At 47.1% G+C, this 23,510-nt stretch overlaps 1 protein-coding gene across 1 annotated transcript; it reads left to right on the plus strand.

Moving 5' to 3' along the window:
- Positions 1 to 1,109: 1,109 nt before the first annotated feature.
- On the plus strand, positions 1,110 to 23,257 carry ATIC (5-aminoimidazole-4-carboxamide ribonucleotide formyltransferase/IMP cyclohydrolase). The gene is made up of 16 exons (XM_080598749.1): positions 1,110 to 1,271; positions 1,635 to 1,761; positions 3,306 to 3,382; positions 4,477 to 4,543; positions 6,726 to 6,814; positions 8,825 to 8,976; positions 9,104 to 9,260; positions 10,654 to 10,779; positions 10,913 to 11,020; positions 12,299 to 12,384; positions 13,590 to 13,679; positions 14,662 to 14,790; positions 15,736 to 15,828; positions 21,333 to 21,515; positions 22,345 to 22,500; positions 22,911 to 23,257. Exons 1-16 carry the CDS (start codon positions 1,250 to 1,252, stop codon positions 23,028 to 23,030), a joined length of 1,782 nt encoding a protein of 593 aa, XP_080454875.1. The 5' UTR covers positions 1,110 to 1,249; the 3' UTR covers positions 23,031 to 23,257.
- The last annotated feature ends 253 nt before the right edge of the window (positions 23,258 to 23,510 follow it).

A 23,510-nucleotide genomic window follows, 5' to 3' on the forward strand; every position in this document is an offset into this window, starting at 1 on the left:
ATTTATTTGTACTTTTCTAATGCAAGCAGAGAGCCTAAAGCAACCTGCCTGCTTCAAGAGCTGCAAGTGTACCGTGAACACCTATCTGAGAGATAAAACCACAAAAAAAGCACGTGGGGATGTCTTGGGGGCCTGTCCCAAATGCATATACCTGAGTCCCCCTGCACTAGAGGTGACACGAATCAGAGATGTACATGCTACATAAAACAAAACAGCTTTCAGCTTGCTGAACCCAAATTATTTGCTGTTTTTCCTGGCAATGCTACTTGCTGGGAGCAGCAGCACTGAGCGAGCACTGCTGCAGTGACAGGACAGCCCTGGAGGCCTCCTCAGAACGTTAGCAAGGTGATGGCTAGGAGCTGGGCTGGAAAATAACTCCAAGAGCTCTCTCCCTGCCTCAAACAGCATGGGTTGCTGCCATCACAACTGCTGCACCTTTTTCTGGGGTGTTCTGGCAGTGGTGTCAGGCACAAGCTAGGCTGAAAGCAAACAAAACTCCTTTGCACAGAGCTCCAGGAAATCTGGAGGCGTGTAGGGGACGAAAGCTCTCCCTTACCAAGAAAAATAAATAAAGTGAAGAAAAATATCATTCTACTATTTGCAAGCTTAATTTTTTACCTTAGACTTGGTAAACAAGTGTTATGCCTTTGCTCCCTTCTCTTCAGTAGACTCTCCAAGAGTTGATTTTCCACAGCTGAAACTGCACTATTTCTGAGGGGAAAACAAAAACTAATCACCCTTATTGCTCCATCAGTGACTGTGCTGGGGTAGGCTGGGCTTCCTGTCAGCGAAGGGCCCTCTGACAAACCTGCACGTCCCACACAGATCCCACATTTGTCCCACATGGGTCCCACACAGGCACCACACGGATCCCATATGGGTCCCACACAGATACACAGGCGCCATCCAGATCCCACACGGGTGCCACACGGATCCCACAGGGGTCCCACACGGATCCCACAGGGATCCTGCACAGACCCCACACAGGTGCCGCACAGACCCCACGCGGGCTGTCTGCCGGGCTGCCACCCGCTGCGCTCCGCGACCGCCCCGTCCCCCCCGCCGCCATCCCCGCCCCTCAGGCCGGGCCCCGAAATGGCGGCGGCCCCCGCCCCTGCTCCCTCCCCTCCCCGGGCCGCCCCACGTGGTGCTGCGGGCGCCCAAATCCCCGCGGGTCGCCGCTGCTCGCTCCTTCCTCCTCGTCCTCCACATCCTCCTCCTCCTCCTCCTCACACCCACCGACGGCGCCATGGCCGCCCGGCAGCAGCTCGGTAACGCGGCGGCGGCCGTGCGGAGGGCGGTGGGGTCCCGTGAGGGAACAGGGGGGACACCGACCGACCGCTGTGGAGAAGGCGACTGTTAAACCGACCGTTAACCGGCGGTGACCGTTAAAAACGACCGTTAAACGGCGGCGACCCTTAAGCCACCGTGAGGGGAAAGGTGTGGGGGGGACGTGGCGGCCATGGCGCCGGGCCCCGAAATGGCGTCGGGGTGAGGGCTGAGGGGAGGGGGGAGCTTGCTCCGTGCGTAAGTTACAGATCAGTTTCCTCATCGTGCCTTTTTCTTTCTTTTTTCTTTTCTATACGGTGTCGCACTCTTAAAAACGCCATCCTCGCGCTCTTCCCGCCTTCCAGCTCTGCTCAGCGTCTCTGAGAAGACCGGCCTGGTGGAGTTTGCCAAGAGCCTGAATGCTCTGGGCCTGGGTTTGATCGCCTCAGGAGGAACAGCCAAATCCCTGAGAGATGCTGGCTTGCCTGTCAGGTACGGGTGCTTTCTTGTGCATCACCATCAGAAATGCTCCTTGTGCCCTGAGGTTGCTTAAATTACCTCCCTTCAGAATGGAGGTAATTCTGTGCTCCATTCAGCACAGAATGGTTGAAAACTGGCACGGGATAAAAAAAGTCTGTAAGTAAGTCTTCCCCGCAAGACAAAGCAAGCAAACACGTTTCCCCTGAAACAAACAAAACTAAAAGCCCCGAAACAAACTTCAGAATCATCTTGGCTACTTGGCTGGCTGGTGACAGAGTTGTGCTGTGCAGCTCAGCGCTGAGACCAGTAGAGCTGTCAGGAGTGTTGTGCTGGAGATGCCTTTTTGTCTGTCTGTCTTGAGCCAGGTTTTTTCCCGTGAGGTAATTAATGGTCAATTAGTGGTCGTGAAATTTGTAATCAGGCCCTAGTACTGCTCTTTACAGCTGGCTGGAAGCTGATCTTTGCCTGGCCCTGGGACAGGAAGAGTGACATGTGTCAGGGATATATTGAAGCTCAGCAGAGATCATTTGTCACAAATAATTTTACCAGGATGATGGCCTGTTTTTTGAGACAAAGCCTGCAAGTGCTGTGCGTTCAGTGTCTGAGAAGCAGCATGCACAGGCACTAGCTGTTTTGGCTCTTGATTTTTGGGAAAGCTTTTTGGGTTCTTCTGTGCCGTGACTCAAAATCAGCTCCAGCCAAAAAAAAAAAAAAACACTTGCAGTATAGTGATGAAAAAATCTGTCACTTACTTGGCAGGACAGGTGACTGTGGCTCCTTTTTGCCTACACTGAATGCAGTGATAGGCCCCTGAGATGCATAAGCATGAATATACACCACCTCCAGAGTTCCCTCTCTGTTATCCAGCACTTGGTTTTGTCTCTCCAGATTCCTTACTTGGCTGTGCTATTGGCAAAGCCTGAAGCGAAAGATGGTCACATTTCCCCTTCTCTCTCCAGTTTATTGTAATTTGTATTCAGCTGTGGGGATGATACATATTTTCAAAGTGGATGAAAGACAGGCTCTAAAGTAACTTCATTGTTTGGGACATTTAATTAGGGTCTACCCAGATAGGATGATATGAAGCTGTTAGATTTATTAGAGAAACCCAGAATTGCTCTGTCTTAATTTGTTCTTACATTGTTTTTCTGCAGTTCTGCTTGTTACTACATTATTGTTCTGGTCCCTTCTCTGCCTTTGGATTCTCTTCTGTCCACCAATTCCTTCATTTTATATCTCTTGAAGCACTGATGCTCATTGTAACTGTCAAAATCTGTTTGGGACAGGAGGACTTTTAAAATTCAACATGGCTCTAGCACATTGGTCTGATCTTTGATGGTGGAGACAGTACAGGGGATAGTGTTTGCAACCTTCCGCTTCCTGAATAAAGCAGAGATGTTCAGCTCTGGCTGTGACCTAAAAGGTCGCATCTTTAATGATGCGTCTTACCAACATTGCCAGTAGATGTAAATTTCCCCTGATGGGAATGAAACATTCAACCTACAGATAAAGTCATTATGGCACTTCAATTAACCTGCTGTTTTTTCATTGAGCAGAGATGTTTCAGACCTGACAGGATTCCCTGAGATGTTAGGAGGACGTGTGAAAACCCTTCATCCTGCAGTCCATGCTGGTATGTTGTTGATGGTGTGCTTTCAATCTGAAAAAGAAATCCATGGGCAGTGAGGGTGGAAAGAAGGAGTTGATGGCTGTCTGTTTGAGGGTTGTGTGGAAGAACTGAGTAATGAAAACAGACTTGCTCTAGCAGCAAAAGGAGAGGTATAATGCACAGGGTGGGGAAGAAGTTTATGATGACTGAAGGACTTCCTCTGTTGCTCTGCAGTTAGAGCTTTTCCTCCCTGGAGCTACCAGTATTTACAGGGCTCTTCTGTAAATGTATGTGTGTGTTCTTTGCTTAGCCAATTTCAGGCCTGTGCAGGCAGAGAGCTCCACTGATTTGTAACTTGTGGGTGAATCTGGCACGCAGCATATGGAGCATGACAGCATAATCTTTAGTGGGTGATTTCTGCATGCTGTAACTTTTCTTTGTTCCTCTTCAGCAAGGAAGAGGTGTGAGGGTGATAGGTCAGTCTGTCTCATCTGCTGCTTCATCTCCTGTAACTGTCCTTGAGATTCCTTGAATTAAACCTGCTGCCCATCACACATTACACACCTGAGAATGCTGGAGGCAGTCTCCTCTGAGGACTTCAAACCCCAGGCTGTGCTGTTGCATACTCCATGCCAGCCAGTCACCTGCACATTTCTTTCTGAGCTCTTAGACCCCAGCTAGCCACCTCTTCTGTTCAGCTAAAGCCACAGCCTCTCTTGCTTCAGTTGTTTCATGAGCTTTGTGTCTTGCTGGCTGATGAGTGACAGGTGCCTTTTTCCTCTCCATGAACTCCTTGTCAGTTTTAGTGTTTCAAGGTTAGCAAGCGAATGCTTGCACAGTCTGCCTTTGAGGTTGTCATTCAGCACTTGAAATCCTCTAGGATTCTGCATTGCAGAAAAAATCTGTTAGTAAGGAATCTGAGCAGCAAGGGAGTCAGGGAAATGGGAGAGGGTAGAGGAATAGGGACTGAAGACTGTGGAACTAGGATTGCAAAGGTTATGGTCAAAAGGCTTTGAGGAGCACAGTCTGAAGAAAAGTGCTGAATTAAAAAAAATGGTGGTGGTCTAGTTTTTTTCTTTTTTTTTTTTTTAATAAGGATTTACTGTTTTTGTAACTAGGCATCTTGGCTCGCAATATTCCAGAAGATAATGCTGATATGAACAAACAGGATTTCAGCCTTGTAAGGTAAATAAATGTTGGGGGACGTGTTGTAAGTCATCAGTAATCAAAAATAAACATTGGAGAACTGTCAGCATCGGTGGATGGGAGCAGTAGGGATCTGCACACCAGAAATACTGCAGTCTCCTTCCTTAGCCCTGTTGAGAGATACTGTTTTTAAAAACAAAATTTTCTACAGATGCATCTTCATCTCTTGGAATAAGAGAAAACTAAAACAAAAGAGTTACGCCGTGGTTTCCACAGGGATCAGAGGTTTTAATTTTTCCAGGTTATCTGTGAATTTTGATGCTTTACGTTTAGTCCTTGTTGGGCCACATTACACTTTTTTGCAGAGTTGAATTCAGCGGTTTAGGAACTGGTGCTGCTCCTTTCAACATGGCTCTGGGTGTTTGATCAGATGGCAATTCCTGATTTTGAAATAATTCCTTAGTAAACATACCCTTTGAGATTTGCATAATGTTTACTGAGTTTCAACATGCAAATAAAGAGTAGACATGAAAAGCAGGTCAAGAACATGCACCATTTGTACAGACAGAAAACAAATTTTAAAAAAAACCTGAAAACTTACTTGGGAGCCATCATGAGAAGGAAGTGAGCTGCAGCCAGAGACTCAAGTAATACAGTTCATGCGCTAACACATACCTAAGGTGTTTCTTTTCTATTTTTGTTAGAATGTATGTACTCAGTATTCTTACACAGGACAGGTTGGGACTATGTGTAACTAATTGGTTTTGTGAGCAACCAGTTTTGTCAGTGGTTAGTTCCTGATTTAGAAATGAATGGTTGAACTGAACATAATAAATTATAGGTATAACCAAGAGAGGAGGCATAGTTTGACTATGGTGATGGGACCAGAATGCATCTTAGCTTTTAAAATTGTTTTTAAAAAGCAACGTGCCCAGGATGAATGGATTTCCAGGCTGAATTTGAAAACCTGGAATTTAAAACCACAGGAGTCCTCATAGATGGCTCAGCAGTGGTGGCTCTTCGTAGTAAACTGCATATTGAAGCAGGCTCTACTGAATTGCAGGCGAAGTAATGGTTTTACATCAGTGCCTTAAAGTGCATTTGTATCCGGAGCAATCGTTTGGATTATTTTATGTAAAACAGAAGGAGCTGATCCTCAGCAGGAGGGTCTTTGCATAGTTGCATTAAAGTTACATACCCAAGTCAAGGTAGGAAACCTTGGTGTTATCTTGGCTTCCACAGAGAATGCCATTAGCAGTGCTAAAGTCCACAGCTTGCTGATGGTTTGCAACAGGTCAGGAGCAGGAATGGATAGGGGAGAGAAATAGAAGTGGAAATAGAACTGAGGATAAAAGATGTGGTAGAGGTTTGAAGACATGAGGGGGTTCTGAAAACCATGCTGGAGGCTGATCATCCCCTCCCCTTGAGTTCATCGCACACTGGAAACAAGGGAACATTAGAGTTGGACGGGTTTGCCTTACAGCAAGTCACTGCTGACGCTGGGCATGCCTTGGTGTTAGGTACCTTCATGCGTTCACTCTGCTGGGTTAAAAACCTCGTATGTGAAAATCAAAACAGATCCCTTGTTTGATCAAACTACAGTTCTCTGGCACTGGTAGGATGGGACAAGGCAAGTTATTCCTCCGCAATTTGTGGAATAGGCTGCTGCTGCTTCTAGAGTAAAAATGGTGGAAAAATTGCTTGATCAGATCAAGTGACATGGGATACAGGCTGTGCACTGAATACCTCTCAGGTTTTGTATGGTGTTTTGTTGTTGTTGTTTGCAGTAGACCTTGCTCTGGGGGCTTACTCTTTTATAAAAAATGGGTTGCTGCCTTTTTTCAGTAGTGCCGAGAGCCTACCTTGAAGTCCTTTGGAATGGCTCCTGTTGCGCACCAGAACGACTAAACATTTAAACATATTTAAAGAAACTCTTTTAACTAACTTCTGTGAATTGTGGCATTGACCACCATAACGTTGTTTAACGCACAGAGTCCACTTAAATTGTGTGTGTAGTTTCACCATTGTAACATCACTCGGGCTGTTGCTGGACACCTTTGAGTCTTTTGGAGAAGGAAGCCTTAGCTAGAGCATTTTATGTTGGTCCCAGATCTGAGAGGCAAGACTGTAAAAACCACTGATAAATAACTTTTGCATTCTAAGCCAAGCTTGGCCTTTCTATTTCTTGCTGAGTAACCTTGTTTCTCCCCTTGATTCTTAGAGTTGTCGTGTGTAACCTCTACCCCTTTGTGAAGACCGTGTCTTCTCCAGGTGTAACTGTACCAGAGGCAGTGGAAAAGATTGACATTGGTAAGTTAAAGGCAGAACAGACCCATTCTCCGGGCAGATGTGATGGTTTTGGTCTTTTAAGTGGTCTCTTCTGTTGATTTGATGGCCTTACACGCCCATAAAGGATCACCAGACATCTATTTGATGTGGGAGTACAGGGACGCAGTTTGCCATTCTTCAGGATTCTGTCTTGCTGGGACAAAATGCTTCTTCTGCACTCCTTTACCAAGCTGTGGTCACAGGAACTGAGCTATTGTGGTGCTGTGGCTGCGGGGAGGAGATGGGAAGCCTGGTCCTGTACCCTAAAATGTTTCCCTTGCAAGTTCAGGTTTCAGCAGTGGTGTCAATGGCCTCCGTGTGAGCTGTCCACTTGCCTCGTGTGGGTTACCTGCTCCTAGCAGTGGTGGCCAGGTCATCTCTGAACGTGCATTTTGGCAGCCACAGGGTTATCCCCATCACATGTTCAAAGCACCATGTCCGTGGTAACTGCCAGGTGAAAAATTCATGACAACCAAGCCAGGCTGCAGTGTGTCGTGAAAGACATCCTTCAAGAAGGAAGAAGCAGTACGATACTGAGAATTTATCTGTGTCAGGCAGTAGAAGATGACTGTGTGCAGAAATGACCTGCTGGCAACTTGCAAACTAATTCCTTTGACAGATAATCTCACCTTGAAATGGAAGAGTCATGAGCGAGCCGCTAACGCTGTAGTAAATCTGCAGCTCTCACTGCAAATCTCCCCCTCTGGGGGAGAGGGAAGAGGGGGGACACAAATTCTGCGTGTCTTCTGTGTTGCTTCCCAGTTTCGAGGAACTTACAGAAAATTAGTTATCTTGGTGGCATTTTCCCCTTCTCCACTGAAGTCTGCTGAAGAGCTCAAGGGTTAGAACTAGGAGAATGAATGCAGGGCTGGGTGAACCTCATTGCTTTTAAGCAGAGCCAAAATTTAAATGGCACGTGGCTGTTTTAACAGGCTGGCAAGGCATAGGTGGGGAAGTCAGGCACTGCCCAAAGGGAGAAGTCTGATGTGCAAGGATAGGGCAGGTAGGGCACACTTGCTACTAAAATGTAGAGAGCCAATTAAACCTTTTTTAGAGCCTCTGGCAGTGTAAGAAAAATAAAAAACCAGGAGCTCTGGAGAGAAGTTGAACCACTGAAAGTGCTCTAGGTGTTGCTGAGAACTAATTGAGGAGGGAAAGAAGTTGGTCTGCATACGTGGGAGGGTGGTTAGGGCCTGAGTTTGGAAGCGTGGATGCCTGTATCCTCAGCGATTCTGCTCTTGCTCGTTATTAACCCCAGAAGGCTTGCCTTTACTTCACTGCAGCAGCTCTGCCTGGCAGCTCGTGAACAGTGCAGGCGCAGTTTTGTGCCATGGGGTTGGAATGGGATTGAATTTTCTTGCAGTAGTTTAGTCCAAACGATGCCCAGCAGAGCTTTCCATTAAGTGTTTTATGGAGTAGTGCTCACTCTGCATGTAGCGGTGCCAGCCTCTGCTTTTCTGTTGCAACAGCCTAGTATCTTGTCTGATTTAAAGTGTTTTAATCGCTGTGCAGAGTCAGATTTAAGGGGGAAGCATGGCATTTTATCTTACACAGAGGACCTGTGCAGTATTCATTAATATTTGCAGAGAGATTTGAGAGCCTCAGTTGCTTGGCAGTGTCAAAGCGAATCTTAGAGACTTGTCCACAGCCCGGTGTTGCAGAGGACGATGCTTTAGCAATATGTGCAGAGCTGTCCTCTTCAGGAAGTGGCTGTGCTGCTGGAAGCATTGTTGCCCCAGGTGCTTAGCACAGCACACGACCTGTTTTCGCAGCGCTGCTGGTGTCTGCACCTTCAGCACCAGGCTGCATTGCACAGGCTGACTGCCCTGTGCTTTTTCAAGATTCCCTTTTCCTCGAAGCACTGGGGGAGGTGGGCACATGGATCTGGCACACATGTTTGGTTGTGCGTGACCCTTCTTGGCCTCAGATGTGGCTCTCAGTTACGCTGTGTCCAGAAGAGAAGCACCTCATGCCTCCCTGCCTCTCTTGCAGGAGGAGTTGCCTTGCTACGGGCAGCTGCGAAGAACCACGCTCGTGTGACCGTTGTGTGTGATCCTGCAGACTACTCCTCGGTGGCTAAAGAGATGGCAGCGTCACAGGACAGAGACACTACCATGGAAACCAGGCGTCACCTTGCGCTGAAGGTCGGTTGTCTTTGCTCACAGCGAAGGGCTGGGCCACACTTGTTTCTCTTCTCCCTTTCTTAAAACACCAACTCCTTTGTAAGTTGATGCCTTGTCAGTTGACAAGCGTCCCCCGTTCTGTCCCCAGGCTTTCACCCACACTGCCCAGTATGACGCAGCCATCTCCGATTACTTCAGGAAGGAGTACAGCAAAGGGGTGTCCCAGCTGCCCCTGAGGTACGGCATGAATCCTCACCAGAGTCCTGCACAGCTCTACACCATGAGGCCAAAGCTCCCCCTGACAGGTGAGGCCCAGGCTGGGCTGGCCCCCAGGGAAAGAGGGTGGCTGGGTATGTCTGCCAGGTGTCTACAGACCTCAAATATCCAGCAGTGCCTGCTTTTATTTACTTCATTACTGACTGGCACTGGCTTTGCGATGAAAAGGTTGAGCTGAGGGAGACAGAGAAGCTTGTCTGCTGACCCCCAGCAACACGTGTTGTCCGCGCTGAAGGTGCTTTGGGCAGATCTGTGCGGTGCACCTCCTGTTGGCCATCTACTTTAGATTTTCCAAAGGAAAACTTGTCATCGGTTTAAGATGCTTTGCTCCTTCCCATTTAACATATTTAGAACCTGCCCAGTTCTTTCATGTCACCATTTGCTGTCTAGAAACCAAGCTGTTCTTCTCTGGATTTCAGTGTTTCTTGTTACTTACATATAAAATGTAATATTACCTTTTTATTACCTTAGTTTTCCAGAGTGTTGTTTCTGGAGGCAGTGGCAGGGGGTGGTACCAGTCTCTCCCAAGAGCCTGGGACAGGTCTGGGGTCTGCCTCTGCCATTTTACAGGGCGTGCCGCTTTCCACAACCTTGTTGCTCTGGGGGTATCACTCTTCTGGAGAGAAAGTCTGGCTAACTTTGTTCTTGAGATTGTTGGCAGAAACAAGCTCTGCCTTGTGTGCAGGCATTGTCCCGCTGAGCAGACAGTGAGGCTTTGTGTGGCAGTATTTCCTTGGACTTCAGCTCTGGTACTTCCTAGGAGGGTTTTTTTACTCCCGCACTGGAAGCTGATTTGCTTTCAAGTCTGCCTCTCAGGCTTGGCAGCAGACCAACGTTGTGTTCACCTGTCCCGGCCTTGTGCTGTTGCTGAAACAACCTTTCCTCCTGTCTCCTGAGATGCTCACGGTCCTGCTATGTCAACACCGACCATGCGGTTTTATGTGTGCCAGGGCAGAAGGCTTTGGGAGCAGACTTTCAAAGAACTCTTACCGTTGGCCCTTTCATCAGAAATCATGCCAGATGAAGCATTTTGTTAAAAGCTTGCCCTAAATTTCATGGCTGTGAATAGCTTTTCTGACAACAGTTAGAGACACAATGTACTTAAAGTTTGGCTAGTGCCTGAATACTTGTTGAATCAGAGACACAGTTGCTCTATGGAATTTCTTTACTAGATTTCAGCAGCCTGGGGTGGGGAAGAGAATTGTATTTGCATCTCCTGAGTCCTCAGCATACTCATTCCTCAAAAGTCACTGAAGCTTTTCAAGGTGCTTAACTAGTTGCTGAGGAGCTAGGGTCATTTGAAAAGAATAATCTTGTAGTGATTTCCATTCTTTGTGGGAAAAATCTCTTCCACTTGTTCTCTTGACTCTAGAGAGAGGGTTCTGCCTGCTATAATGTGTCTGTCTGTGTGCTGTGTTGCAGTGGTGAATGGCTCTCCAGGGTTTATCAACCTGTGTGATGCTCTCAACGCCTGGCAGCTGGTGAAGGAACTCAAGCAGGCATTAGGCATTCCTGCTGCGGCCTCCTTCAAACACGTCAGTCCCGCAGGTAGGGTGGCTCCTTGTTACACCACGCTTTTCTCCCTGAACAGACTCCGTGTCTTGGCAGTTTGGGGAGGTCCCAGGGGCAGGGAGCAGGGAAGGGCTCTGGTGCGAGTGCCCTGGCTTGTGTTTCCCACTAGGTGCTGCTGTTGGAATACCTCTCAGCGACGAGGAGGCCCAAGTCTGCATGGTGCACGACTTCCACAAGACCTTAACGCCCTTAGCGGCTGCCTACGCGCGAAGCAGAGGTGAGAGGCCCAGGGACAAACTTAACCGCTCCAAAGAGCTCAGCTTAACGCGCAGCCCTCAACAGCCCCTTTTGCACTCGGCAGGCTCTTCCCTTTGTAGTGCACTCCTCCTCCTCAGGTTTTGCTCCATAAGGATTCAGCCGGCTAAACGAGCTGCACATAGAAAAAATGGCTCTGCAAGTGAGCAGAACTTGTAAATTGTTGTAATTTTTTTCCTAAGAGGCTAAAATCACGTTGGATGCTGTTCTTTAATCTAAATGAAAGACCTATAAAGATTTTTTTAATTAAAACATATATATATATATATATATATGCAGGTGTACATACATAGACATCATTGTGGGGTTTTGGCTAAAGGATCTGGATAACGAGGTAGCTGTGCTGGGAGCGCACTCAGCCTTCTGCTGCAGGTGGGGTGCTTGGGAACGCTTCATGGGGCAGGAATGTTTCTGCCCTGTACTTGGGTGGTTTTCAGTGCTTCTGAAGTTCAGAGTTCACAAAAAAGAAAACTAACAGTAAATAAAAATTCCTCCCTCGGTTTAGCTGAGGTTCTTTGTTAATTCTGTCATTGTCCATGGCGTTCCTGGAGAAACTGGACAGGTTTTGGAAAACAAAGCAAACTTAAAGGACACGATAGCATGGGTTCGTTTTTCACTATTGTGTTGTTGTTTTTTTTTTTTGATCAAAGGATCACCTCTGATCATTGCCCACAGAAAACCATCGCACGATTGGTAGAAGAGCAAACGTTTAGAATGGCAGTGACAGCAGGATGACCTTGCTACGCAGTAGAGCATCCATGATGGGTGCTGAGTGCTACCTCATTAAATACGGAGAATACTTAACAAAAAAGTGCTCTTAGCTACATTGCTGGGTCTGGTTTCTTGTGGGAAAAACCTGACGGGAGCATGGGCATCTAAAAGCTTGCTTCTTTTTCCAGCTGTCTCCCATCTAAAATCTTTCTGTATGAACCTTGCCTCTCCCTGTCCTCTTTCCGTCATGGCTACAGCAGAGCTGCTAACAGTAGTGGAGATTGTAATTACTGAGTTAGAGCTTTTACAAACGCAGTGAAGGAAGACAGAATACCTGAGCTATGCAAATCTTTAAAGGTACATGGGATTGAGGTAGGATTTTTCATTCTTGTTGCTCTCATGGCCTATTTTTTTTGCTGTGGAATTAAATTACTAGTTCTCTTGGAAATTGGCTGGGTTGTGGGAGCAAAGACTTCTCTCTGCATTATGCTGTAGCTGGATAAGTTACTAGAAAATGTGATTTTTGCAGGTGCTGATCGGATGTCTTCTTTTGGTGACTTCATTGCCTTGTCTGATGTCTGCGATGTGCCTACTGCTAAGATTATTTCCAGAGAGGTTAGTTAACAAGCAGCAGATCTTAGAGGTAGAAGGGAAAATCTCAGTAGCTGGAGCCACTGGTTTGTAGCAGCCGTTCTGTTTGAATTTGACCTGTTTACTTAAGACTCTATATTGATCCATTTGTGTAATTCAGTGTGTGGGGTGCAGAATTTACACCTCTCTCTTGATGCTCTCTTCCTTCTGCCTGGCTGCATGGCAGAGCTTGTGAAATCGTGATGCTTGAAACGATGCTGTCCAAGAGGTGATTGCAAACGTCCGTCTCCCAGTAGGCCCCTGGAAAGGAGCCCTGATTGTGCTCTCAGGAGGATCTGCTTGAAAGGCTGCAGTTGGAAGAGTAGGGGGCTGGAGCCTCTTGCCCCAGGCAGGAATGTGGATGTAGATTGCTGCCTGCCGGTTGGTACAAGTTACCTATTGGCTCAGCTGCTTCCCAGGCTGCACTTTAAACTTCGCTGGGTTCATCTTTAACTCCATAGCTAACCGCATTGCACAAGTTTAAAAGCAGAGTTAAACAACAGGGAGTTAATGCTTTACCAGGCACGTTCATCCTGTTCCATGCTGCTTATGGTTTTGTTGGAGGGGAAAGCACAACACGAAAAGCTGTCTTGTATACTGGAGATTTCTTCTCAGAAAAAAATGAAAGGTCACATTTGACTTGTTTGTGAGGGCAACATTTGGAACACTACCTATTAAGAAACAAAGCAAAAATTAAAAAATGTTGGGTGATGAGAATGTGAAAGAAGTATACAACTTCATGGCACTGAGTAACTCTTCCTAGCTTCAGCACTTTTAAGGCAAAACAAAACTACTCTTTTAGCTCTTTTGCCAATATTTTGTCATCAGGAGGGTGACTGCTGAAATAGGGATTTTTATATATATATATTTTTTTGAGGCATGTTTCCTGTTAGAGCTGAGAAGTAGGGATGTCCTCCACCAGCAGTTTTCCTCCTGGAGGGATACATTAGTTACTAGTTCTGTTGTGTATGAAGTGATTGATTGTGCAACAGCTTTCACTAACTCTGCTAAGAGCTGCCAGTGCTCTGCTGTTTCCTGTTTGAAAGGCTGGAACAGATATTGTAGTGGTATTATATGGTATAGACAGACCCTGACAGGTCAGCCTTCATCCTTTTGGTTATGAGAGGAAGAGGTTTTGGTATTAGCTCCTCTCTTTTTCACATGGACACTGAGATCTCTGTGTGTTGCAGGTATCTGATGGCGTGGTAGCTCCTGGATACGAGGAAGAAGCCCTCAAAATTCTTGCCAAAAAGAAAAATGGTAGTTACTGCGTCCTCCAGGTTTGTATTCCTGCTACACTGTAACCCTCTGATGCTCTTCCTGTATCTGCTTTTCACAGGCGCTAGTGTCCAGATTGCTTTGGGGTATCTGGACTAGGGAATCCAGGCTTCCCTGCAACATAAGGAAATGTTTCCTGGTTTTTGGGGGATTCCTTCAAAATCATCCACTTCTGGTGACTGGACTGACAGATTAATAATGCTGTCAGAGCAGCCAAAAAGGTCCCGCTTCTGCTTGAATCTGAGACAAACCTGCACAGAACTTTACTAGAACATCGCAGAAAGAAGAGCCAAGGGTTACCTGAAGTTGCAATTGTAGTGTTACTACCGAGGGAGCTGTAGAAGGTGGCTCAGGAGCTTGAGGCAAGCAGGAATGAAATTGCAGACAATCTTGGCAGGCGATTACCTCCTGAATTCAATTAGCTTTGCAAGGATGAGGTCAGATTGGTTAAGACTGTAGCTTTAGGGCCTGTCTGAACAGGGATGCTAAGCAAAGTTGATCTGGACAAACTTAAATGGGTTAGGGAAGCCATATAAAGTGTGTGCACGCTTGTATTTAAAGCTGGGAGCCTTAATCTGGTTTACTTCATGCCTCAATTACCTGAAGAGGGGCTACCAAAGTTCTAAATAAGCCTATGCATGGGTAGACCTTAACGAAGCTTAACAGTTCCATTTAACTTGGCCCCTTACACCTGTACAGCTTAATTGTGCTGCATGCTTGCATAGATGAGCCCCAGGAGAGTGAATCTCTGGAAATAATCACGTTCGCTGTTTTCTTTAATGTCAAGTGGCTTGGAAATTGTACCTTAAGGCATATATGAAAGCACTTAAAATATTTGTGAGATTCCTGTGGTGGACTACAAGACTCTTTGTGCAGAAGTTCCTACCTTTCTGTGAAAGACTGGAAGGCTGTAGAATTTTGTGGCTTGCACCATGGACGCTTTAACTTTTAAGTGCTTTAACTGGCCTATCTGTTGGCTTTTAGATGGACCCAGCTTACGAGCCCGATGACACTGAGATTCGGACCCTCTTTGGACTGCATCTCATGCAGAAGAGGAACAATGCAGTCATCGACCGGTCATTGTTCAAGAACATTGTTACAAAGAACAAAAACGTAAGTGTCAGAAGATAAATGAGCTTAAAGACTGGTAGAGTGAGCTGGTATGCTTTCATCAAGGAAGGCAGCGCTGTTCTATTTTGAGAGCTTTTAATATATTTTAATGAGGTTTAACTGGCTTTCACCAAAATAATGCAGCAAGCTTTTTGGCCAACAGTGCTTGGGCAAATCAGGGTGGTTTGGTTTTGTTTTGATTTCTTGCCTAAATAAGTGGAGATGGACCTTGCCCTTTATCTCTGACTAACAAAAGGTTTATTTCTTATTTATAAGAAGCCATGTTGTTTAATTTCTTATGGTGAGACAGCCATATGCTCAGGATCCATCGTGATCTCATTCTGACTCACCGTTCAGTTCTCCCGCTTGTGTACAATGCATAAACTCTGGCCTTTCTGGTGTTGCTCATCACTTAGAGTTGACATCATCAGAAAACTTGTCAGTTATTTCTGTGTCTCCGGTCTTGTTCTCATTAAAAAACAGATGTTAATGAGTGCGTCGTTAGTCATGGGCTCAGGAGCAAGCTCAGACCTTGAGGTAATAAAAAACATATTAATAAATTAGCCATGGAGTGTATTTAAAACACCTCATGAGGATATTGTGAGCTATTATTATTATTGTGGTCCTGTGCGTACTTGAGTATGTGCTTAGCTTTTTGCCTGTGAGCGCTTCTGAAAACAGAAGACGCTGCAGGATTAGGGCCAGTGCCAGAGCCATCTGGACCTGGTAGGACTGAGTCTTATCCCTACCAACTACGAGGTTAGCTGCCAGACCAACTGGTAACAGTTTTGTTGGTAACTGAACAAAACAGAATATTTTTAGCTGTCTTGTTTTCCTCGCTGTGACACAGTCCTTGTGGAGCTTTTGGAGGCTCGCAGACCACCAGCCAGTTGGCTGGCTGTGCCATGCCCATTAGGATGGTCTGTTGACAGTGGCGTTTCGTTTCAGCTGCCCGAGTCTGCTGTCCGAGACCTGATTGTTGCCAGCATCGCTGTCAAATACACCCAGTCCAACTCGGTGTGCTACGCCAAGGATGGGCAGGTAACCAAACCAGGGGGCCCTGGGGAGCGTGATTTCACAGCCAGGCTGCTCGGAGTGCTCGCTTTCCTCAGGCACGAGCCTTAAAATCACTTAGTGCAGGAAGCTGCTCAACAGGTACAGATTAATGGCCCCACACAGTGCCATGCGGAACAGGAGCTAAACGTGTGCTTCTCTCAAAGCTGCCTCAAAACCCAAACTCAACATATTTCTCTTGGGGTAATGACAGGGCTGGCATTTCAATGACAGGGTTGGAAGCGTTCTTATGTGCTTCTGCAAGTTAGGCCTCGAGTCACTTCTTTGTAACTGTTCTGCCTTTTCTTTACCATTTTTTGAGAGCGTGTGCATATGTTGGGGTCTGTATAGAGCCTTAGGAAATTACAGTAGTTATTCACAGCTAGGTTTTGACTGTCCACATGGTTCTGAGTTTTATTTTATTTTCTTATATAAGAGAGATGAGATGTGGTTTCTTTTTTCCCCTTTGGGGAACTAGAAAACTTTCTTGCTTCCTGATTTTTAAATGCTTCTGATGGATGTTGGAATTTACAGGGGTGTTATCAACTGTGTAGGTGAGACAGGAATTTTGATTTATGAAATCTTTTCTTTCCAAGCTCTTACTAGGTGTTCAATTTAAATCAGTTATGCAAAAGTTATTGTAAATGTGTTGAAAATAATATATTTTTTGCCCAGAGGCTCATTCTTGTAACGCTGTTGTTTAGCTGGCTCTGTGTTCTCCATGGCAACTTTTCCATAACTAGGGTTATTTAAAAATAACAAATAAAACATAAAAATCAGAATGCTTTTGATCTTTATCATCATAATTCAGCAAGATGGATCAAACAGTGTATGCTTTAGGTGCAGACTGAATGAACTGCAGCACTGTTCTTTTTGCAGTGTTACACATCTACGTGTGTCAGATTGTTATTACAGCCTGAAAACATTGCAGTGCTGCCTCACAGTATTTTCTAGGGTCATGTGCTGTGTGGTTCTTGAAAACACATCTCTGGAGATGCAGCATTTTTCTTTTCTTTTTCCTGGTTGTTTTTCTTTGCATTTAAATGGCTCTGTTCTCAAGAGCACTAATTCCTGTAGACCCAGAACAAAGGTGTCACTATCTTTCCTCCTTTTCCCTTAGTCCAACAGCAATTTCCTCAGTCCTTCTGTAAGTCTGAGCTTAACGCGGTGCTGCAGCTGTGTCTGAAACGTGTGTGGTAATGCATGCACCATATGGAAGGAGGAAGGTACGAGGGAGGAGTGAGAGCACTGTGGGGCAGACAGGGATTTAACTAGCGTGGCTTCAGGGATGTTTTGTGTATTTGCAGGGATATATTTTAATTAAATACTAACGTGTGTTGTCTTGGTTTGCTGTATATGTGACAAGAAAGGCGAAGATCAGAGGTCTGCACGCTGCACTGGGCAACAAATGCCTTGTTTTTATCAGCAAAGATCACCCATTCAATTGCTTAGTCACAAAGGTGGGAAATCGGTGCTGGGGGCCTCAAATCAAAGCTTAATGTCTTCCTAAAGAGACTCCTTGCAGTCCAAATGCAGAGATAGCAGAGTGGCATGCTGTAGGCAGCGATGGAGAAGCTTAGATAGGAGCTCTCCTAGTTTGAAAATGTCTAAAAAGCCTCTTGGGACTGCTAAGTAGTGAGACCATTGTTCCCAAGGTACAGATGGGGCAGGAAAAAAGGTCCTCTGAAAATCCAGCGCTGGTTATCTCAGGTTCCTTTGGGTGATGCTGTGCAGAACTCACTGCTGGTCACATCACCCACCGAGGCACGTCATCAGATGAGTACAGGAGCGTTTGGGTGCAAATCAAGCACCAGAGACAAAGTGACTTCCAGATCGTTAGGGTTAACGTGCATTTCCACAACCTGACTTGTTTAGGTTATGTGAGCCAAGTTTGGGAAATCCAGAGTTCTTCCGGTTCCATTGCTTTTGTTTCTGCAGGGGTTATTTCAGCCTCGCACCATTCCTGCTGCATTCCAGAACTGGTGTATCAGCTAACCAAAACTTTTTTGACAGCTTGGCTTCATCGGCTGCTCCAGCTGGGGCTGGTGCTCTGTGCTAGTAAGTCCTAGGAAAGGATGGAGTGGGAGGAAGCATTTATGGACTTGAGTGTCACTTAATTTGCAGGAAGCCAGCTGCCACTAATTGCAATAAACACTCTCACTTGTTTTGTCTGACTTTCAGCACAGTGAAGCCAAAGTCTGTAACATGTTGATTTACATTTTGTTCAATGATACCATCGTGTTTAAGCATAGCTGTTTAAAAATGTTATTGCCTGGTTCTCTGCGCATGAGGATAAAACAGACCTGGTGGTTCACCTGTTTTCCACCAATGCCACAGACATTTGTCAGTTACTGCCTTGCTTGTTTGTCTTCCCAATTGTGAAGTCCTTTATTTGATTTTATAATTCCAAAGGCGTTTAGGATTTCAGTTTTCATTCATTACTCAGGGTAAATCTGGCTAAATCCAGGCTAATCTACCTCATTGTGCAAGGACTCTTTGGACATCATCCACTCCACACTTTTGTACGCTATTCCAGCTGTGGGACACGTTTGGCTTTCCTTTGAGCCGAAGTGTTCTGGTCAAGCAGTTCTCAGTTCTCACCCAAGCTTTTTCTGTTAATTCTTCTGCCCGCCCTGTGTTGCTGTCTCCTTTCCCTTGAGCCCAAGCAGACCCTGCGTAAGCACTTTTTTCCCCAGTAGATTAAACTCTGACAGAAACATAATTAACTTTTCTGTCAAAAAGAGGCAGGAAACGGAAAGGGGTGGGCAGGCTTTGGGGAGGATTTTGAAGTTTGTTACGATTTCATGTGGAAGCAAGCTGCTGGTTGAAGAAGGAAGAGATGAGGTGTAGGAAGAAGGAACAGACAGAAAGAAATGAAGTGAAAAAGGGAGAATAGGTACATTGAGACCCGTGTGTGGAGAGATCCGAGTACCAGTCTGTAGTGCGTATTAAGCAGAAGCTCAACCTTCTGATTTCTCCTCCTGAGGCAAGAAATTCCAGTCTAGACTGAAGAAATCTTCCCTAGCAGTGTTGCGTCAAAACATCCTTTTGTACAAAAAAGGGATTGAGCTTTCCCTGACTCAACATTTTCCCATGAAGTGCATTTTATTACCATGTTCCTCCCAGGCTGGAACAGTAAACTCAAGAACAATGTGGGCTCATCTGGAGGCATAAAGTGGAGGCTTTTTACATTCTTTTGCCTTTTATGCCATTATAATAACAGTTCTGTGCGTTGCAGATAGGCTTCCCCAAATCTACAGAATCTAAGTCTGAAGGTGTGGGAGCAGGGACTGGACATCAGGGTGTGTTTCTGGGGGGAAGGTGCCCCTAAGCCATGAGAAGCGTAGAAGCTATTTAATATTTACGATAATACTGACAGCCCTGTGGGTTTATTAAGTGCTGATGGCTGTTGGGTTGGAGCTGAGCAGATGATATCAGATAGCAGCACAAGCCTTTCATTTGCTCCTTGGGGGAACGGTATCCAGCAGCATGTTTTATGGTTCTGGTAAGAGGTGAAGTCACCGTGTCTTGATGAATGAGAAGACAAATGATTCATTCCTTTGAGGGCAGCCTTTGACTTATAGCTTTACCATCTGCTGCAGTCTGAGCTGGAAACTCTGAGGCACTGGCCAGAACTGCTGGCTTCAGTGTGGTGTCCCTGGAGCAATCCCCCCCGCAAATGGTCTGGTGAACAGTTCAGCTGTGGCTTCACAGGAGGAGGAAATTGTGGAAGGGAGTCTTGTTGTCTGACAGATCTCTGGTTCGAAAGGGCAGGAGCTCTCTTTGGGAAGCAGGACCCGGAGATCTGAAAGCCGTGGAGGGAAGTTACCAGCCTGAGTTTGACAACTGTGGTTAGATCGAGCATCTAGCATCTGTTTGTCTGGCACACGCTCATGGCAGAGGCAAAGCTGAGGAACTGCAGACAGCCTGGGGCTCAGGGGACCCCAGCTCAGTCCCTTGCACTTGCAAGCTGTGACTGCAGGTAGAGCAAAATGGACTTGAACAGCACATCCCTGTGCCTGGAGGGCGCTGTGAGGGCGAGTACAGAGTTGGCAGGGACCTGAGGTGCTCCAGGCACTTAGCACAGACTGCCCCGACTGGCACTGCTCTAGCAGTGGACCTGAGGTGAGTGGCCTTGCCTCTGCAGGCAGAGGGACTTGTAGGGCCTCAGGCACTGCAGCAGGGCTTGCCCTGGCCGTTCACATGCAGCAGTAGTCAGCAGCGGTGTTTATGCACTGATGTGTTGTTTTGTCTTGGCTGAAAGGGAGCTGAGAGCCTGCCACGAGTCCAGAGCCCACGGCGCTGTCTGGTTTGGCTCCAGTCTTGAATGTAATGAGGTGTGAAAGCGTGAAATGGTGGCCCTGGCAGTGCTGAGTTTTCCTGGTTCCTGAGGGGACGGTGAAGCAGTGTCCAGTAACCAAGATGTCCCTCGCCACGCTTACCTTTCAGTAGTGTCAGCACTTCGGGGCTGTCTTTGCCTCTAGCGCAAGTTTGTTTGTGTTAGCTAGGATGCAAGACTTGTTTGCCTTGTGCATTGGGCTGTGACACGAGGCTTGTGGGGTTACCTGACCACCAGGCTCCCAAGAGCCTCTGCATACTTTAATCTATGGTCCATGTGCAGAAATTGCCAGAAGTTAAATGTGTTTGAGGAGAACTGGGCTCCAAAGTGGTCTGAAAAAGTGAATGAAAACTGAGTAAATAACGTACTTTCATTGGAGCTTCCTTGAAGGAAAAGTCACCTTTTGGATTTTGCTCCCAGAACCACTAGGTCTGCCTTACATCAGGCACAAGTGCTATTAAATAAGGTTTGCAGGCGGCTGTTTTTAAAACCCCAGCCTTTCTGGCAGCTGCCAGAGTAGGAAATGTGTTGGGAGCTGCAGGGCCTTGATAATTACGTGATGCGATGGTCCTACTGGCCAGCCTTCCTGGTTGAGCAGTGGATTTACTTTCTTGCTGGCTTGACAGACAAAGTGCCCTGTAATCCTCTGCATATCGCAGTTGGTCTGTGATTCTCCCACTGGGAAAGGTAGATGATGGTGTTTGGGTGACCCGGGCTCAGCCTTTAACCTCCCTGTGAAGCGCCAAGGACAGGTAGGCAGCCCACCATCTCCTTACAGATTCATGTGTTCCTACAGCCAACGGGATTTTGCTTTGCCTTAACCAAAAGCCGCGGCTACCCCACCCTCCTGAGGCTGCACAGTTGGGCTCTGCTGGCTGAGGCTGTATTTCAGTGGGTGGGGGAATGTGATGTCCGCAGAGCGACTGTCAGCTCAGCAGGGCCGTGGAAGTTACCGGTGCAGAAAGCTGTCCCTGTGGCCAGGCTACAGGACTGGGGATTTCAGTTTTCCTTGCTAACTACCTGCACTCTTTCCCCGATTCAGTAAGGAGCAGCTAGTTTGTGGCAGGTCTCTCCTAGTCCCTTGGCTGGAACGCGGCTGCGGTTAGGATCTCTGTGAAGCAAGGCGTGATCCCGCTTTGTGTACCCGCTGCAGGTCATAGGCATTGGGGCCGGCCAGCAGTCCCGCATCCACTGCACGCGCCTGGCTGGCGACAAGGCGAACAACTGGTGGCTCCGGCACCACCCGCGCGTGCTCTCCATGAAGTTCAAGGCGGGCGTGAAGAGAGCGGAGATCTCCAATGCCATAGACCAGTACGTCACCGGGACCATCGGTGAGGTGAGTGCCCAGAGGTTCCCCCAAAGGCTTCAGCTTCTGCCAGACAGCTGGAACTACCACTACCAGGGCGGTCAGTTCCCCACGGCCACGTCATGGCCGGGGCAGACTGCCCTGATTTGCCCCGCTGACGCTGCACCCGCTGCCCCAGGTACTGGGACCTGCTCTGTGCTTCGGTGTGCAGGTTGCTGTCCTCCGATAGCTTCCTTCACTGCTAAAGCTGCAGTTAGTTTTTAATTTCGCTGCCCCATCATGCTGGCTGTCCTTTCTTTCTCACACTTTGCTTGCATGGCATTTCGGATTCTCAGAATCCGTTCTCTACCTCCCTGATACAAGACAAGAAAATAGTATGCCCTTTTTAAGTATTGAAAGCCAGGAGCTGGAGTGGGGACCTCGTGAATCATCTCTGAGCAGCTGCTGGTTTTTAAGGGGATAAGGACTGGCGCAGTTGCTGTTCTGAAGGTGAATCACAAACCAGGCTGCTGTTTGCCATGTATTAAGTCATCTCCCAGATCTGTTTGTGTGTGCTGGCATTTACACAGGGCAGCACGCTGCAGGCAGGCCAAGCAGAGCATCTTGGAGTTAATGGTGGGGGGAAATACCTCAAGTCCTAGGGCGCGGAGGGGAAGGAAGGGAGTTCAAAGGATGCAGAAAGAACTGGCAGTGGTAATTTGTTCCCACCATCACTCAGGACCTTAAAATTCCTGGTAGGAAGCTGCCAGCAGCAGAGCTGGGTGTCAGAGGGGTGCCATCGCTCGTCCCTGCGTGCTCCTAGCGGGGCAGTGCCCGGAGGCTGTGCTTGGGGCTGAGCTGGCACTCCCCGATCTTTCAGGATGAAGACCTGGTGAAATGGCAGGCCATGTTTGAGGAGGTGCCCGCACAGTTAACCGAAGCCGAGAAGAAGCAGTGGATTGCCAAGCTGAGTGCCGTCTCCCTCAGCTCCGATGCATTCTTCCCTTTTAGGGATAACGTGGACAGAGCTAAACGGGTGAGGTCTCGGCCGGGATGTCAGGGGGATTGCACAGACCGGGCTGGCCATTTGGATTCTGGGCAGGGTGTTCTTGTGGTCATTGGTCTCAGCTGAATGGAAATTACCCAGCCATTGCTTAGGGTGTTGCTTTGGGATGAAAAGAGTATTGACATTTATTTAAAAAAAAGAAAGTTTAAGAGCAAGGCAAGGCCTCCAGAGGAATGGTTTTAATCTTGCTTCTGAGCTATGAAGAGAACCGACTGCTTAAATGAGGGGCTCCCCTTTGGCTTGCTTCGGGAGTGGAGGCCGTTGTTTGTTCAGCCCGTAGTGGAGTAGGATGTTAATGAAGGGCTGGGGCTGCCAGCTCCTTTTCAGCAGGATTTTGGTTTTCTGTCCTCTAATCCTTCTCTCTCTCTCTCTTTGTTCAGAGCGGAGTACAGTTCATCGCCGCCCCGTCCGGCTCCGCTGCCGACGAGGTTGTGATCGAGGCTTGCAATGAGCTGGGAATAACCCTGATTCACACCAATCTTCGGCTCTTCCATCACTGAGTTTACGGGGGCCGGGGTGGCCCCTCTTTGGTCACAGTCTCACCAGCAGCAGTGGTTGGAATATCACCATCTTAAACCAGGAGGCACGAGCAATCTACGCATAGCAAGTATTTGTAAGATCTGCAAACAAGACTTCTCCCTGTCCTAACAGGGAATGAAGGATGCAAGCAGTTGGCCTCTAATGTAGAAAATAAGTCTTTTACAAATAAACGTACGGTTCTTAGCTATGTGGAGCTTATCGTATGTCGTCCAAATAGTGTGTCCTGAGGAAAAAAGCTTATTTCTGAGGTAAATGTTATGGCCCAGACTTTACCAATTCATGAGAAAGGTTATGGGATGGTATGGAAGCTTGGCTTAGGCCAGCTTGTGAATGTGCTGATAACAACCTGGGTTGTAAACTGAACTGAGCCCCTTTTTTGGGAGTTTGCGGGTACTGTCCTTCAGGTGCTTTAATCCATCATCCCCTTTCCTTGTGAGGAG

The sequence above is a fragment of the Anser brachyrhynchus genome (assembly GCF_964034855.1).
Source record: "Anser brachyrhynchus genome assembly, chromosome: 7".
NCBI lineage: Eukaryota > Metazoa > Chordata > Aves > Anseriformes > Anatidae > Anser > Anser brachyrhynchus.

Excerpts from the sequence above, each read along its gene's own strand:
- ATIC (XM_080598749.1), top strand. The coding sequence starts at position 1,250 with ATGGCCGCCCGGCAGCAGCTCG. Across the intron at positions 9,261-10,653 it reads GCCAAAGCTCCCCCTGACAG|TGGTGAATGGCTCTCCAGGG; the intron begins GTGAGGCCCAGG and ends GCTGTGTTGCAG. Across the intron at positions 15,829-21,332 it reads GCTACGCCAAGGATGGGCAG|GTCATAGGCATTGGGGCCGG; the intron begins GTAACCAAACCA and ends TACCCGCTGCAG.